Source organism: Pezoporus flaviventris, unplaced genomic scaffold, assembly GCF_033815535.1.
Source record: "Pezoporus flaviventris isolate CSIRO_AGI_PZ_B2104156 unplaced genomic scaffold, CSIRO_AGI_Pfla_v1 ptg000036l, whole genome shotgun sequence".
NCBI lineage: Eukaryota > Metazoa > Chordata > Aves > Psittaciformes > Psittacidae > Pezoporus > Pezoporus flaviventris.
Genome location: NW_026892584.1, coordinates 40,066,022 through 40,084,668, shown reverse-complemented (window position 1 = coordinate 40,084,668; position 18,647 = coordinate 40,066,022). Strand labels below are relative to the sequence as shown.

The 18,647-nt window shown below is 38.0% G+C and overlaps 1 protein-coding gene across 2 annotated transcripts in view; it reads right to left on the bottom strand.

Annotated features, from left to right (window-relative positions):
• TECPR2 (tectonin beta-propeller repeat containing 2) overlaps positions 1-13,579 on the bottom strand; it is a 42,020-nt gene extending 28,441 nt beyond the window's left edge. For both annotated transcript variants that reach the window (XR_009745188.1, XM_061464022.1), the window contains exons 1-10: positions 13,268-13,579; positions 13,030-13,158; positions 12,485-12,616; positions 11,371-11,528; positions 9,954-10,266; positions 8,515-8,647; positions 6,974-7,369; positions 5,343-6,334; positions 3,729-3,912; positions 1,631-1,804 (exon numbers count right to left, since the gene is read on the bottom strand). Coding sequence is in view for 1 of the 2 variants with exons in the window: in XM_061464022.1 (XP_061320006.1) it covers positions 1,631-1,804; positions 3,729-3,912; positions 5,343-6,334; positions 6,974-7,369; positions 8,515-8,647; positions 9,954-10,266; positions 11,371-11,528; positions 12,485-12,616; positions 13,030-13,158; positions 13,268-13,576 (2,920 nt within the window). In the remaining variant the exon portion in view is untranslated. The remainder of the gene's footprint in view (positions 1-1,630; positions 1,805-3,728; positions 3,913-5,342; positions 6,335-6,973; positions 7,370-8,514; positions 8,648-9,953; positions 10,267-11,370; positions 11,529-12,484; positions 12,617-13,029; positions 13,159-13,267) is intronic.
• Between the last annotated feature and the right edge of the window lie 5,068 nt (positions 13,580-18,647).

Genomic DNA, 18,647 nt, shown 5'->3' with positions numbered 1-18,647 from the left:
CTACTCTGCCCTGGTGAGACCCCATCTGGAATATTGTGTTCAGTTCTGGGCCCATCAGTTCAAGAAGGACAGGGACCTGCTGGAGAGAGTCCAGCGCAGGGCAACTAAGATGATTAAGGGAGTGGAGCATCTCCCTTATGAGGAAAGACTGAGGGAGCTGGGTCTCTATAGTTTGGAGAAGAGGAGACTGAGGGGTGACCTTATTAGTGTATATAAATATATAAAGGGGAAGTGTCATGAGGATGGAGCCAGGCTCTACTCAGTGGCAAACAATGATAGGACAAGGGATAATGGGTACAAACTGGAACACAAGAGGTTCCACTTAAACTTGAGAAGAAACTTCTTCTCAGTGAGAGTGACGGAACACTGGAACAGGCTGCCCAGGGAGGTTGTGGAGTCTCCTTCCCTGGAGACATTCAAAACCCGCCTGGACACATTCCTGTGTAACATTATCTAGGTGTTCCTGCTCCGGCAAGGGGGATTGGACTAGATGATCTTTCGAGGTCCCTTCCAATCTCTAGCATACTGTGATACTGTGTGATACTGTGATTTGTAATTTTTCCTTACCAACTCAGCTCTCTGCAAAGCCTGCATGCCCAAGAGTCCTTGATACTCTTCTCCCTTAACCATAAAACCTGAAGCTCATTTCTTCATCCTAGCTCCTTGTATTTACCCTGACTATTGTTTGCATAACACCTTCTTTGCATCCTCTTCTAGTCACTGAGCAGATAAAACTAAGGCTATGAGTTCAAAGTTGCCACTGCAGTATACCTTTTTTGATTCTTGTCCCATTCACATCCCATGAGGACGCAGCTGTAAAGATTGCTGCTCCACAGCCCATTCCATTCCTCCACTGGCTTTGCTTTCTCTGTCACATAAAATACGTATCACTCGCCTATACTTTTAAAGCACTTCATGATCTTCTGTCTCAGCATACCTTCCTTTTATTATCAAGTGGTAATCCTTACCTCCAACAGATCTGTCCTTTTCAAAACATACAGCCTCTACTTTCCTTTACTTTTGCCCCCCTCACCTTAATTTCTTCTGAAGAGCACAGTCAGTATAGAAATGGGTGGGGGAGTGGCTGGGAGACACTGATTGCTGCTCAGGGACAGGCTGGGCATTGGTCAGCAGGTGGTGAGTAACTGTATTGTGCATCATGAGTCTTTCTTGGGTGTTATTCCTCTCCTTCTCTTTTTGTTACCTCTTTTTTCATTACTTATTATTGTTATATTTTACTTTATTTCAGTTATTAAACTGTTCTTATCTCAACCCATGGGTTTTACCTTTTTCCGATTCTCCTCCCCACCCCACCAATGGGAGAGTGAGTAAGAGAGCTGGGGTTGCCAGCTGGGGTTAAATCACAAGACCTTTCCATGTCATAAATTCTCTATATTGTATGTACTCTACACCGCACAAAAAAACCCCAGAGTGGCCATGAACTGGCTTTTCCAGTCTCCTGATTACACAGAATCTCAGAACTGCTTTCAACCATTTCTCAAGATAAAAAGGTTTCTCTGTGTCATGGCTGTGGATAAAAGATTAAAACAAGTTGTGATCATTCCACAGACTTGAATTCTATTAATCTTAGCTTGGAAAAATTCAAAGTGCCTGCAATTAATTCAAGTACCTGTTTGCAGATACAGATCTCCATTTGTTCTGATAATCCAGGCAGTGTCATCACTTAAAGCTACAAACACAGCTTGGGGTAGGGCCTCATACCAATGGCGTTTTCCTTTTATAGTTACTTTTCCACAAGCAAATGCTTTGTTAGTCTTCTGCTCAATCTTCCAGAGAAGAGCCCCTGTATGAGGAGTTAAGAGAGAACATAGTATCACTTGGCAATTACTGTAACAGACAGCCACTTGTTCTACCTCCACCTAAACTAATGAGGGGAAAGACAAACTAGTAGCATTTAAACGAAAAAGGCAAGAGCTAAAAATACAGTTTTGTGGGTTTTTTCTACCGCAAGATCAGAACAGTGGCCAGCTTTTCTAGGAACATTTACCATTACAGCATGTGTGATTTTTTAAATGTTCAAATGCAAGTCACTTCTCCTTAAAACTAACACTGAAAACTAACAGAACAAGTTCCATACAAGGGCCAAATAAGCCTACTATATTTTGCTTCTGTATTAGTTTGGTACACCCTCAGCAGACAAAGGTAAAGGGGTTAATTGTAGTACTTTCACCTTTTACAAATACTAGTAGTAAATCGTAACTGTCTCACACTGAAGTGGGAGTGGTATTACGTTCTTGTTACGTAGCACATCACAAGCAAAGAAAACTAAGAAATGCAACTGTACAAATCCACCCTGAGAACTTTTTCCCTCACACGAATTAGCAAGGATAGCTCAGAAAAAGAAAACCAAATGGAATTACAAACTTAACTGCTGCCTGGTGTCCATGTCAGTTCGTACCTGAGCAGCACGTTGTCGTATGAACTTCCCTTTTATAATTCCACAAAGTAACATTTGATCGCATTTTAGTGTTTGTGGTTAACATGTTCTTGGGTTAATACACCCACAATTAAACATGGATGCTAGAAATTGCCATAGTTTCAACTAAAAAACGGGTGAGTACCTCAAACTGAGGGATAAAAAAAAGAGAGAAACAACCTTTTGCCAGCAATCTCTCAACTGCCAGTAATTTCAATCTGAAACCACCAAGGCCAAATGTCATAGATGTTAGACCATTTCTTCTACTTTTCTGCAGGTATCTGGCTTTGACCACTGTTAAAGACGAGATACTGAGCTGGATGAAACTATGATCTCACCTAGTACAGCTACTCTTAAATTTTTTTAACCATATAAAGGTCAAATAGGACATCTTTCTTCTTGAAACAGACAGCAAATCTTCCCCTACAGAGAGAAGGGAATATTGACATATGCTTTTAGAGATGACAGGGGAAGAAAAGTAGTGCCAAGGCAGGAGACTAAGTAAGGAAAATGTCTGAGAAACTTGTATTTTCACACCAGTCCTGGAACAATCTGGAAGGCCAAAAATGATGCAAGTTTATAACCAAAACCCATTTAATTTTAATCCAACATAATCCTTATTCCCAACCATCCGGAACAAGCTCATATGCAAATACACAAAAAATTAAGTTTCTTTCTTTAGTATTAAAAAAAATAACCACGAAAATCAACAAACAAACCCATGCACAAAACCAACTCTACATTTAAAGGAATTTTAGATTTGGGAATCATAAGCAACTCTGTAGCAAAACCCAAGCTTTATATAGACAAAGACATCTTTGTTCACCTCTGCTACCACTGAACTGCTACTTTTGAAGTTCATCTTAATCAGGCACACAAATGTTGAAAACTTTCCAAAATGCAACGTGAACCTGCTAGAAAGACAGCCACTTTAAAACAGAACATAGCACTATGGTACACAGAAGTAGTGAAGATGCAGTCATATCACCCAGTATGACTTCAAAACAACAAACAACAACAAAAAAAAAAAACAACAAAACCCACAACACTACTTTTACATGAAACAAGCCTCATACAACGCAGGTTTTGGAAATACTGTATTAAGATAATAATAAACTGCCCATGTGGAAATTATGCATGCACTGAACCATATCAGTAATCTCAGAAAAATAACCAGTTTCACCTAATAAATAATACCCATTATTTATAAAAAGATAAGAAAGAAACAGAAATGCACAAGCATGTGCAAGTTTTGTATTTATGGGTCACAGAGAAGAGAAAGCCAACCAACCTGAAGGGGAAACTGCCACTTGCTGTACCCCCTCCTCGAATTTCTGCCACCGCAGCCCTGCGGCAGGCAGTGCGCTGCAGTACAGGCTGCCTCTGTAGTCCAGGCACCAAATGTATTTTTCTGAGACAACCAAGCTCAGGATGCCATAACCAGGGCCAGAGTACCCCATCCAGCTCTCTGCAAACTGTAGAGTCAGAACAGTGTCAGGTGTCTTCAAACTGCACAAGAAAATGTCTATATAAGCATAGCAGCTCCCATATTTTGATTTAAGAAGTACTAAACTTAAGGTGCATAAGTACCTTCATCAATGAATAAGTCATCTGTCAGTGTTCTCTAAAGTTGTTTGCACTGTGAAATAAGACTGCCAGAACAAAAGTTTTAGCAATAAAACCCCCAACCTCCACACTGTCACCTACCTTCAAAAAGTGGAAAACCTTCTCTTATTAAAGAACACACACTTAAATACCATATGCAAAAAGAATACATAAAAATGTACAGTCTGTCTTGTAGCCCAGTGATGAGCAAAGGTAACAAGATAGCTGAAATGCAGGCAGCTAAATATTTAACCATATGGTAAATGAGCCACATATTGCAGAAATTCGGTCTACAGACTGCCAGTTTAAATTCTGATAGCTTGCGTGAGGTCATGTAAGCAGTGCATACACGATCATAGCATCTGTGTGTGCATACACATACAAGCATCTGTGCAGCTTTTCTAAACATTCCAGAGACTAAGAATATCATAACCTGAAACTAAGATGTCTTCTACACTTCAGGTTGCAGTTGTTATTAGATAGGATATCATCATCTTACAACTCAACCTTTACCAACAAGTATTTGGTTGATCTCAGTACAAGGCTGTTACAGATTTTAAAAGAAACACAACCCCCAACCTAGAAAAACTGTATTTTCTTCATAAGACTTCTGCTAAAACTCCTAGTGGTTTTGGCAATTTTGCAGATTTCATCATTAATTTTAGTACTTCTTTTCTATAGTTTATATGTGAATTACTATTTCTGGAAATGCTCATGCACAAAATAACAATGAAGGAATAGATAACAGAAACAACAGAAAAAGGCATTTAAAATGAATTAAAAAGAAATTTAAAATTACATTTTAAATAGTACTAACTGCTACCTACGGCACAAAGAAAGACTAATCCTTATTCTGAGTATTTGCAAGTAAAACAATCCTTAACCAGGGCCAGCCATGTGAGATAATGAGCATTAACTCCCCATTAATTCAGTTGAAAATGGGAACAGCATCATGCAGAGTTTGGGCTACTGGAGGTTAAAAGAAGGAGCAGACTTTGACTTGGTTTTGCTGTTCACTCTTTGATGGATGGGTTTATGACAGCATTTTTGTTGAGCTGGGAATAATACAGACAGTGCAGCTTCTTCACATTGTAAGCACACATCAACCTTTCTAAACTCAGATACAACACATTTTGTAAGAGTTACAGTATGTACTGCTGTTTGGCTTTATGCTTTACTTGTTTACTCAAATCAGGTAAGAAAAAAATTGCTTTCCTGTAGTAGTAAAGGATTGCAATTACATGAACGCTTCTTTCAAAATGCTGCAATTATGTATTTTAACTAAATAGAAGACACATACCTGGTCAGATTTTAACAGCGTCATTTCATCTGGGCTTTTCTTGGCCACATCCTGGGAACCAGGCCCAGCACCAACTTCAGGCATGCTGGTCTCTGAGGATGAATACGGTAATCCATGCCCATAAATATCCTCTTCATCACTAGATGCAGATTTCTCAGTCTTACTGTCATGAGTGTCTCTTACCCATTCAGCAGTGCTAGTACTAGATTTAGCTTTGATTGCACCTTCAAAATTCCACCCAGAAATGGAAGTGTTATCGGAATAAACATGGTTACACATGTCAAAGTGGAGCACAGAAGGATCTGACAGAGCACTGTGTATTAGAGAGAGTTGTTGGTCTTCCCTACCAGTTTCATCACTTTCCTTTGGTGTCAGTGATGTCTGAACACCAAGTGCGCTGTCACATGCCAAAAGCACTTGGTCTGTGAGGTCTGGCTCTTCAAAAGATTTTTCGGTATCCTCCAGCTTCATTTTATCCAGATTTTCATCCATTTTACACAATGTAGAAAAATCCTGCTCCTCCTCTTGGTTCAGCTTTCCAAGACAGCATTCATTGCTTACAGAAACTATGCTACCGTTACCTTCACCACCAACGCTGCTTGTCAAGTCTTCTGTGAGGATTAGAGGAGAGTCAGATGTCAAAGTATCTATAACAGTTGAAGTACCCGTGCCACTGTCACTGTTTGGAAGTTTCTGTACATCAACCATATCTCCATTTTCTTCATTAATTAGTACAGTTGCAGACTCAGGAGACTGTAGGACACTGAAAGTTTCCGAACCATTATCTTCTTGCAAGATGGTATGGTACTCTACGCTACACATGCTTTCCTGATCTGGAGATCCAGTACTCAAACGATCAGTGCTACCACTCATTAGGCTGGAAGTGATGGAAAAGGAGTCTGCATTCAAAGAATGCGGACTATCACCAGATAGCTGACGCTCATAAATTGGTGTTCCTTCCAGAGAGCTGTGGTTTTTCCTGGTGCCACTTTCTGTTCTCATAAAACAAAACAAAAAGAGGGAGAAATAAAATTTAAAAAATCTATTAAATTTTGATGCAAAGTAAGAAACTAACATTTTTATCGCTGGGGAAGAATGGAGTTAAATCTAAATTTTGACTAATTTTTTTTAACTTCAACGCTAAATATTACATATAAAGCCAAAATAGTCTTGCTAGCAAAACATTTTAAAGTTGTAACACCAACACAGTAAACAATTAAAACCATCAAGTACTCACACTATTTTAACAAAACAAAAGACACAGCAAAGACATTGCCAGATATTCTAAATAGGATGATTTAGAACAGATTTTATAGAATTCCAACATAGAACTGGAAGTGGAGTCCACTGTATGTTACCATTAACCCATACATTAGAACCTTAAGCATGTTTAAATAAAGGAGAACAAAGTTAAAAAAATAAAACAAACAGATGCAAAAAAATTTAATCAATTTATCACTTCAAAACAGGCTTTTATCTTAAACATAAATGGCCCACTATAACCACTCAAGTATCTCAAGAGCATGACTACAATACAAACAAAGCATGACAAACACACTCCTTTGTGTGAAACATAAAAAGCAACACGTTCTAATACTAAGCAGTGGCAGGGAAAGTTCTGCTAGACCTACCTTGTTTCTTCTTTTTCTTCTTTTTCACTTTAATTGGCTTTACAATGAGTTCTTGATCGAAATCTTCAGAACTGATTGTGCTGAAACGTTGTGAAGAAAACTGACATTCTCTCTGAGCTTCTGAAAATTGGTCTGCACATACCATAAAGCTAGAGCCACTGTCCACGGAATTGATTGAACTGCTCCTGCTTCTTGATTCACTTACTACAGAGCAGCCCCTTTTTCTTGTTTCATTGCTCACATCTCCCACTCTATCAAAACTTTTCTCCAATAGCGCTGGAGTTTCCAGCTCATCTTTCACTAAGGAATCAGAGTCATTTTTATCACCAGTAACTGAAGGGGAAGTAACCAATTTTTTATCTGTTTCCACTAAAGGGCTAGATGATACAGATGCACCTATTGATAAGAAAAGAAGGTATTTGCAATGGAAAAATATACTAAGTTCACAACATTTCAAATACATATATGCACACACAGAGTGTATATTCATATAAATAAATCTATATGAAATTATTTTACTAAAAGAAATACCCCAAAGCCTGTATCAAACTTCAGTTAGTTACATTCTGAATTTATGTTTATGTATGAAGAATGATAGCAGTCTTTAGCTTGGAAGACCCAACTGTGTCACACACTGAAGCGTCACCCTGTATCTTTAATTTCTTAATTCAAACACTCGGTATCTTAAAAAAAAAATCTGACTAAAGCTATCAGTACCTGCAATGATAAGAAAGTTAAGCTCTCTAGCATTCAGTGAGACTTCACAGCATATTTACTAGCATTTTGCTAATACAAAGCTGAGATGGAGTATTTTAAACGCGTAAGCAGTTTTCGGTTAGTGTAATATGCTGGATAACGGTGTTTACAATCTTTATGACCAAGAAATCAGAAAGCACCATCATCAAGAAAGTATTATTAATCCCCTTTAGAGAGATCTAGTAACACAGATGCTGAAATTGGATGGCAACAAATAAGAAAATAAACTCTGAAATCATTTTTGCAATTTTAGTGAGTGTTCTTCAGGGGTTTTGCCAGTTCCTTTTTCACTGCTGGGAAGGTTAAGATTTCCTCTGGAATGTAGGTGGCACAGACTCAACATATTCAGGTATCTCCAGCCCAGACAACTGAGATTGATCAGTAAAGAGATAACCCTAATCAGGAATATAGATTGCTTTAAGTTATGGTTTAGAATAAGCTCTCAAATACACAGATAAGACATGCCTGGATCATGCTGATCCACTCCCAAGGAAAAGGAACAACAATTAATTTCTTAGTGCTCCTATTCTCACTGCAGCCAAAACCAGAAGCTCAGATGATTAGATAAATCAGATCTCTAAATATAACCTGTAGAAATTGGCAAATAACTCTACAGAACCTGGCAAGTTTTTGTAATAAGCTGAATGTTTTTTGTGTGGGGGTTTGTTTTGTTTTTGGGTAAGGTTGGATTTTTTTGTTTGGTTGGTTTGGGGTTTTATATTGAAAAGTACAATAGGCACCATGCACCATGAGGTACATATTAAAATTTGCTGATCTATACAAACCTATTGATGATACTCCTTCAGGTCTACTTGAAATTCGTATTATGTCTCTATCTCCCTTTAAGAAAAAAATCTCATTCTTGGTACAAGACACAGACACAATATCACCATATCCTTCCAAGCCACCAATCAAAGCCTATAAAAATAACACAGAAAGAAATAATTGGCATCAAATTTACATACTCTTTAACAAAAGCATTCACTGGAATTTAGTCAACATAGAATCATAGAATAGTTAGGGTTGGAAAGGACGTTAAGATCATCTAGTTCCAAACCCCCTGCCATGGGCAGGGACACCTCACACTAAACCGTATCACCCAAAGCTTCGTCCAACCTGGCCTTGAACACCGCCAGGGATGGAGCATTCACAACTTCCCTGGGCAACCCATTCCAGTGCCTCACCACCCTTACAGTAAAGAACTTCTTCCTTATATCCAATCTAAACTTCCCCTCTTTAAGTTTGAACCCGTTACCCCTTATCCTATCACTACAGTCCCTAATGAAGAGTCCCTCCCCAGCATCTCTATAGGCCCCTTCAGATACTGGAAGGCTGCTATGAGGTCTTCACGCAGCCTTCTCTTCTCCAGGCTGAACAGCCCCAACTTTCTCAGCCTGTCTTCATATGGGAGGTGCTCCAGTCCCCTGATCATTCTCGTGGCCCTCCTTTGGACTTGTTCCAACAGTTCCATGTCCTTTTTATGTTGAGGACACCAGAACTGCACACAATACTCCAGGTGAGGTCTCATGAGAGCAGAGTAGAGGGGCAGGATCACCTCCTTCGACCTGCTGGTCATGCTTAGAGAATAAAGACTTTATCTTATAAAAATAAAATAGAAAAAAGAAACAGGAAAGCACCCTTTAATCATGATGCAGCTCTTTTTTTATACTAATTTTAATTCCATAGCTCTATTCATTTTCTCTGTCCAAACTAGCAGCAACAATATAATAATATATAATTTGGATGCAGAAAAAAGAGCCACGGTACAAAAGTAGCTTTAGACAAAGATACTAGATCCTCCTCACTTTCATATGCTCTTTTAAGAAAACAAAATAGTGAACAGCTCATTCTATACCAAATAAAATGGTACACTTGTTTTTTTTCAGATACCAACAGTAATAGAAAGGAACATTTTATAGACCTAAACCGCTTTTTGCATTACTGAATTTTTTATATATGTTTTGCTATGTATCAGAATTGATTGTGATGTTAACACCTGGACTGAAAGCTTTAAATATATTTAATTTTTATACATAATACACCAAGCTAGTTTGTGACTATATCACTGCAATGACGACTTGAACGGGGGGGGAGAATAAAGGCTTCTTTGTTAGGTTTAAATACGGATTTAAATCATCAAAGTGTAATGGATAACCCAAACAGAGTTTCATGGCATAACACGAACAAAACCAAGAAAAAACACACAGCCACGAGATTAATCTACCTGGTTCACAGTGTCTAGTAAGTAGATGCTGTATTCATTCCAGGTCAGCACCCATCCTTCTCGGAAAAAGCACGAAACAAGCCCAAGGTGTTTCTCTGGGGAACTGTAACTTCCTCTGTCAGGTGGTTCCAAACGAGGATACAGTTCAAAAGTTTTTATTCCTCCAGCAAATACATCTTTCAGTAAGAATGTGGCCTGAACAGTTCCGTGAACATCAGACTTCCAGAGACGAAGCCCAGGTCTGGCAGCAAATAGTGTCAGGTCACTCTGTTTACACAGACCAGGTATAAAACATGCTCCAAATTTGCCAGTGCTAAAATGCAAAAGAAAAACTTATTTTGAAAGCTATATACTCAACTTAGAAACAATTAAGAAAAAAAAGGCACAAACTTACAACTGCAAATTAACAAAAATAACTTTGAAGTATTCAGTCAAATGTCTGAAGTACATTTGAAGAAATGTGGTTACAGTAAGACAAGAACAGTGCTCCCAAATAACAACTTTTCCCTTTCTTCTAGATGTCAGATACTACATCTATTAGGTAAGTTAAATGACTTCTCCTATCATCTTCATAGCCTTATCAGTACTTTGCCCATCTCAAAGATCCTACTATGCAGTCATCCTTCTCCCAGAATTAATGAAAACCAAGAAAAACACTACAAACTACAGTTAAGAAACTGACTACCTCGACATGCAAGAAGCACTTGAGGAAAGACCTCAACTGTTAAAATCTTCATCTTTGATGCATAAAACCACTAGTACTATCACCCAAGAAAAGCCCTTGTACAGAAGATGGTCTTGGCATTCCTCTTACTATTCACATCCTGTATGAAAGACACATTATAAATCATCTTTCAAGAGTCATTTTCCTTTACTTCTAGATACAGTCATGCTGTTCTAAGACTGTGTTCCCTCTTCCTTCATATCCAAGAATGATTACCCAAAGGAAGATGCCAGAAAGTCATACAAGAAGTTCCTAGCCTTCAAGTCAACTTTAAGTGCTTGCTATACACTTTCCCTTTGAAGTCACTTCAGTGAGCATAAGAAAACTTTGGATCCTGAGTTGGCTTTTGCATCAGATATTATACCATCCATTAGAGGGACAATTACAATGCTTGCTCACACCAAGTGACGGTAAACCAAGAGGGACACTAAACTGGAGAGGAAGTTTGGCAGTGATTTCAGTCTAAACCCTGAGAAAACATCTTAAATATTTCTGCATAATAGTGGCCTGAAAATATGACTTTGACATATTTGTAAATTGTCATTCATGTCTGAGCACACATAGCTACTGTAACTTTTTATGAGCGGACTGCTGTGTGGTATTAATTTCTCTGCTTAGATCACTTTTTCTGTAATTCACTCTGAAAATCTAGAATTAATAGATGTGCCTGCACCAAGATTTTATGAGAGTTACTTTTTTCTGGGCTGTGTTCCAACTTGCTTGACAGATTTCTCTTCTGTGTAAAAAAGCAGAGCTCGTTGTAAAGTAGACACCAGCAGCACTTTCTGGTTGTAATCCAACTGGACAATTGAAGATGGCTCTTCCAATACAAGGTTGGAGTTGCAAATACCCTTTTAAAGACATGTGCAATTAACAAGAGTCAACCTTTCTAAAAATATAAGGTAATAACTAACACTTTGAAGAAATTAATAAACCAAAGAAAGAGAAAACAAATAAAGAAACAAATATACTGTTGCACAAATTTCACTTAAAGAATGTGGAGTTCCTTTATGCAGATAGGAGGGGAGTTAGACTGTATGTACCACAGTGGCACACTACACAATTCAATTTCTCTTGGAATACTAGCTAACACAGTTCAGTTAAAATCCACGGAAACTCCAGGACACATTTTTCTCCTTGTTCTCCACTGCCAGGTCATACAATGCCGACTCAATCACTACATCTGGAGATGTTAAACCTTTCTGTCAAATCAAATAAGGGAAAATCACAGGTAAATCAGAATGGATGTTCTTTAACCTTTTCTCCCACATAGAAATTCAAGTTAATACTTATTCTGTTGACATCCCAGGCCTGTATTAATTAACAAGACAGTAAAAAATTTCCATTTACTGCTAATATTACAGTCACACAGTAGAACCCAAATATTACTCTCATTCTACACTCTACACTGAGATGCTGAAGAATTACTGAAAAAAATTACTAACAGATTCTGAAAGATCACAAGGGCAACATCACACCATTCAAAAGTACCCTTTCCTAACAAAGGATAAAGTACTGGCTGAAGGAAGATATGATAGACATTTCAGGCAGAAATGTGATGAAGTGAGAAAGATCACCACTTTTGGGTTTACTTTTTGTTTTTTAAAAAGGTAAGGCAGTTTTAAAGGATATCCAACAGTTGTCCACTTGAGTGCATGCACAACTGGCCAAGAGTATGCATACCAATATGACTGTTCAACTAAACACGTGATACTAAGGAATTAACTAACTGCTAAATATTTAAACACATAAGCATCCTTTCAGAAAATTGTGAATGGAAACTGAGGTCTCTATAATAAACGCTCACCTGGTCTAGGTCTAGAGCAGAGTAGACAATCTTCCCTTTGTCATCCCCAGAGAATAATTTCATTCCATTGGGACTCCAAGCTAATGCTGTAATGCTACTTTTGTGAATACCAGCAACATCAAATCTCCGAAGCTGTGAAACAATACAAAAGCAATACAAGAATGAAAGGAAGAGAAAATGGAGATATAAAGCCCTTTCTCAGTGACTCTTACAAACTGGAGAAAAAATACAAAAGCGCAGGTCATTCTAGTTTTTATTTAATCTAAACTATAAAAAGCCCCCCACCACTGAACAGCTCAGCCAGTTACTATAAATAAGGAATTTATCAAAAGCATTTTTGATTAAATATATCTTTTGCAATAAAAAGCATGCTTTAAGATTATTGCTTTTAGAAGCTTAACATGTGTAGCCTAAAACATATTCACAGATCAGGCAAAAATCCCCTGGTTTTCACTATTACCAAAAAAAAAAAATATCACAGTAACGCTCAACTAGGATTCACCATATTAAACCTCAGAGAAGTTCAGCTAAATACAAAGATTTACCTGTTTGTTTCTTCCAGGTAATGAAGACACAAGCTGAAAAACTGCAACCCGACCTGAGGCTGTACCAACAGCAACCAGATCATCAAAACAACTCAACAGCTTTACAAAAGTAATAGATTCACACTTCCCCTGTTGAAACAAACCATACATAAAACTCACAAAGTTAATGACACATGAACAGCAGCTCAATTCTGAGAAACTCAGCTTCACTAGAAGAGACCAAAAAGTTAATATTTACCTCAAAATTGTATTTTTTCATCTGGTTTAATTGTCTGCAGTAGAGATAAAGCATTCCAATGCTGCTCCCCACAGCAATGTAGTCTTCATTGGTATCAAGCGCTGTGAGGTATACCACAATAGAGCGAAAGCCTTTTTGGATCTTTGTAGGAATGGCATTGAGAAGATAATATAAGGGACAAAACTCCTTAAATATAACTGGTGAAGCCACAGATGCCATAGCAAGCATTGGCAGCAGCAATTTTAAGGCTGAAATAAACACATCTACTTGACCACATAAGGAAATCTGAAAGAGAAAAGCAAAAGACATATTATCTTTTTTGGAAAGAGTAAATCTTAACAGAAACCCAACATTTAGCAAGTAGGGATGGGGAAATTATGTTCTGCTCTGTATAAAGAAGAAGCAAGTTAAACTTTTCTGGGGAATGTAAGTTATTCTTAGAAGAATCTTTTCTTTAAGAATAAGCTTATTTCTTCAGTTCAGCCAGTATCCAAGTATGATAACCCTAAATCTGGGATAACCACTCTTTCTTGCAGCTGTGAGCTCATCAAAACTGAGTTCAAATGCAGCATTTCTTCTCATCTGGTTACTGAAAGAACTGAAAGGGCTCTAACACCAAACGACCCATTTTTTAGTCTACCTGCAAACTCTACCCTCACTCCTCCCAGTGCTTAGAGCATGGAAAATGGACAGTGCTGAAAGATCAAAGTGTCAAACTAGTGTTTATGCTCAACTCTTTAATGCCATGCACCCCATGGTTGAGGAACAATTCAGTTAGAGCTACATCTACTACATAATCAAATTACAACCAAAAGATCACAATAGTGTGAGAAGAGAGGGGCAATGCAAAGATGAAAGAAATCCTAGTTTGGCAAACACAGGTAACATCCATGTAGCAACTGAATTTACAGAGATTCAGAGCAAACAGAAAAAAGCACCATATGCTCATGTTTCCATTTATGGTTAAGCAAATAACTTCATACTGATGAGTGACAATGTAAATATTCTTAGATACCAGAATCTAAGTGTAACAGAAACAAAGATTATGTTTGCCTTCAAGAAAAAAATGTAGTGAGAGCTCGTCATAGTAATAATGTACTGGGATCTTCAGAAAAAAAGCTGATATGGCCAATGATATATGAAAAACATTAAAAAAAATTAATTAAACACAGCAATTTTTCACATCATGGGTTCAAAGCCTTGACAAGAACATTTTGCAGCAGCAGGTACTCTCCTCCTCATGGATTACTTTGGAACATAGCAAAGCAAAGAAACTTTTACTTCTTGAATTTTGCCAGAAGCAAGTCCGATTAACAGAATGGTTTAGGATATGCTAAAAATACCTGTTATATTTATACACAGATAAATAATATATATAAAAATATATATTATTTACATATAATATATATTCTATATCTATAAATAATATATATAAAATAAAATACATATATTTATATATATATTAAAAAAATACCTGTTATATTTTTATATATATATATATATATAAAAAATGCAGTTTTCCAAGACAAGAATTCTGGATTTCTGCAAACACAAAAGTTCTCTATGATTGTTTAAGCACGTAACATTGATGATTTCCTGAAGTTTCAGCAGTTATAACTTCCTTAGAGAAATAAAAACCAGAAATAGTCCAATTGACATCAGAAACACTTCTAAATGCTCAAAATTATTCTGTAAAGTATTTCTACTGCAATTTATGTGCCTCATTTTTATTTCTCTAAGGATGGAATATGGTACTTGTTTGGCAGCTTTACATATTGCTTATGGTATAAATCAACTAAATTAGAAAAAAAATATATAGCTGCTCTAGTTTTATATCTCCGCTACTGTGAGAAGCTCTGATGTCTCAATTTTCAAACTATTCCAGTTATTGTGCAACAGGATTCAGCATGCTGGCTTTGGGCCCTCCAACACTTGCTGTCAAAATACAATTCCACTAAATCCAAAGGGATTACTTGCATGACATTACCCATTCAAACCCATGTTAGACAAGACTGCAGGAACTGGTTACTGGAGCTTATTTTGTGTTACAAAAAGTGCCAGTAAATGAGATAGCAGCTCTTATTACCTGTTCTTAATTGTGATAAATTTTACTGCTTGCTAGATCTTAGAAATTAATTCCACTCTCCTCCAGTGTTTACTACCTGTCATGACACGTAGTTCATAAAATATTACAAGGATTAGCTGATTAATGTGTCCCAGCTATTTTTGAATGAAGAGTTCCTTTCAGAGTTGTTTACTAAGTGCTGTGTTTTAACCCCAGTCAGCAACTAAGCACCTCTTTCTCACACCCCCTTCGCCCCAGTGGGATGGGGAAGAGAACTGGTAAAGAAAAAGCAGTGAAACATGTGGGCTGAAATAGGGAGACAGTTTAATAGGTAAAGCAAAAGCTGTGCATGCAAGCAAAGCAAACCAAGGAATTCATCCATCACTTCCCATCAGCTGGCAGGTATTCATCATTCCCCAGGAAAGCAGGGCTCCATCACGTGTAACAGTTACTTGGGAAGACAAATGTCGTAACTCTGAACATCCCCCCTTCCTTCCTTCCTTCTTCCCCTGACTTTATATGCTGAGCATGACAACATATGGTATGGAATATGCCTTTGGTCAGCTGAGGTCAGCTGTCCTGGCTGTGGCACACCCAGCCACTTGCTGATGGGGTGAGGAGCAGAAAAGGCCTTGACTCTGTATAAGCAATGCTCAGCAATAAGGAAAACATCTCTGTTGCCAACACTGTTTCCAGCACTCCTGTGAAGAAAATTAACTCTACCCCAGCCAAAACCAGCACATTAACAAAAAACCTCAGTGCATCACTATTTACAATATTTTCACACACCATCTATTTCCTATCCTATATTTTGGGTCTTCTGCCCTTCCCTTCAGCATTTACTACTTTCTGTCTACAGTCAACTAAATTAAAAGAGAACCCACTGCTAAAGTCTGTTGTTTGCTGTTCTACACATGCTGTTTTGCCAGTTTAGTAATTTTTACTAGCTGCTTTGTTTTTCTTTTGTTTTTCTAATAAAATGAACCCCAGCCTTTGTCCTGAGTCCTGTACAAATCTTCCTTTGTCCCATCTCAACTTCTGCCACTCCCCAGCTACTGCCTCATGAATTTCACATACTTTGGTTTTTAAGTCCCCTTTGTCACTCCTACAATTCACATCTGTCATCATTCGAAGCAGTTCTTTTAGCTGGAACCATCTCATACTCCACAGTTGCCAAAGGATCCTGCAAGTCCTCAAAATTCATTCTCGCTCTTAAGTTTCCATCACCTACCCTTCCAGCTCAACCATACTGTTAAAAACATAGGAATCCATTACAAATTATGGAATTATGGAAATCTGTATTATCCAGAAAAAGATTATTACTTTTTCCTCTACAACAAACAATCCTATCTGCAACCTGATGTATGTTTTGTAAGTTTACACTTTATTTAAAAACACAAGAAAAAAAAAGGGGGGGAGGGGGTGCAGTCTGTTAGGGTTCCCCCTCCTCGAAAAAAATGGGAGGAATTATTTCTTGTCATATACTAAGTTAAGTTAAAAAACAATCAAACAAAAAATCCAATGAAACCTGCTGTCAGCTTATGGCTCCCACTCTTCACAAAATCTATATACAATAGATAATTTCAATATTCTCCGATGGCAAAGTTGAAACTTGTAAAAAAATGAAAGTAAGTTTTGTTCTCTATAACCCATTCACTCCGTACAATCAAAAAAAGTCTTAATAAACTGTAATTTCTTACCATCATACACAATCAGTTTCATCTTGAGCAGTTTAGAGACTTACAATACATTTGCACTGCTTATGTGAAAACATCTAACTGAAATAAGGATTTTACTAAAAATACTGCTAATTAAGCAATTTTATCTAAGCCAAAAAAAAAATTATAAAGGAATAGAGAACTGGAATGTGGTCTATATATTAAAAATCCCTGTACAAACATCACAATTCTCTGCTTTTGAGCCAAAAGTCTTCAACATCCCCCTAATCACTGTTGTGTATCACATGCAGTCTCTTTATTAACAGATTATTTGTTTTCTGGTTTTCCTGCTTCATTAATCAAAGGCAAACAGTTGATATAATCTATTTTCTCAGCCAGATTCCAGGATTGGATGCACACATTCACCCAGTGTCAGCCACAGTTACTTTGAAGTACATAACAGCCATACAGGGCAAATCAGCTTGTGCTAAGCAGCTATCCTGCAGCAGAGAAAAATACCTTATGTTGCACATCAAAAACAATCACCAGGCAGAAAGTCCTTCTTCTCAACTCACAGAGTTCACAACAAGCTTTTAACTACTGCATTCAAGGCCATGTTTTAAAAAGGAAACTTTTATTTTAATTTTCTCTAGCGTCAGAAACAGGAATGAGGTTCGGGGCTGCCTAACAGAGGCAACGAAAGAGAGATAATTCTGCGGTTAGATAGGCAATGGTTAAAGGTTCAGTGCCAGGGTATGCCAGATCGACTGCAGGAAGCTAAAGCTGTCACTGCATTTCTCTGAGCCCAAGTGTCCTGTCTGTACAAAAACAGACAACAGCTGGTGTTTTTTTTTTATTCTTTGGCATAAAAACTTAAATTTAAGCTCTTCGCAGTATAGACAAAATCATATATATATATATATATATATGACCAGTCTCTGATCTCAGCTTGACCTTGCCAGCTAAGAAGAAAAGTGGTTTTATTTTCTAATACTTCTCACCTTTTTACCCTAAGAGCAGGCCACCCAGCTGCCACATCTCCAGAGAGCTGCCAAGCAGCAGGGAACACAAATTCAAACCTGCTGAAGGGGCTCTGCTCTCATGCTTCCCAGTTGTGGGCAGAGGAGCAGCCAGCCACAGGTGGCAATTACCTACTATGCAACACACACATAGAATCATAGAACGGTTTGGATTGGAAAGGACCTTAAAATCATTCAGTTGCAACCTCTCGTGGGCAGAAACACCTTCCACTAGACCAGGTTGCTCAAAGCCCCATCCAACCTGGCCTTGAGCACTGCTAGGGATGGAGCATTTACTACCTAAAGAGGGCAATCTCTGCCAGTGCCTCACTACCCTCACAATAAAGAACTTCTTCCTTATCTCTAACCTGAACTTCCCATGTTTAAGTTTAAACCCACTGCCCCTCATCCTACAGTCCCTGATGAAGAGTCCCTCTACAGCATCCCTATAGGCCCCCTTCAGATACTGGAGGGCTGCTATGAGGTCTCCACGCAGCCTTCTCTTCTCCAAGCTCAACAGCCCCACTTTCTCTGCCTATCTTCATACGGGAGGTGCTCCAGACCCCTGATCATCCTTATGGGCTCCTCTGGACTTACTCCAAGAGCTCCATCCAAAATTGCTTCACACAGTTCATAAG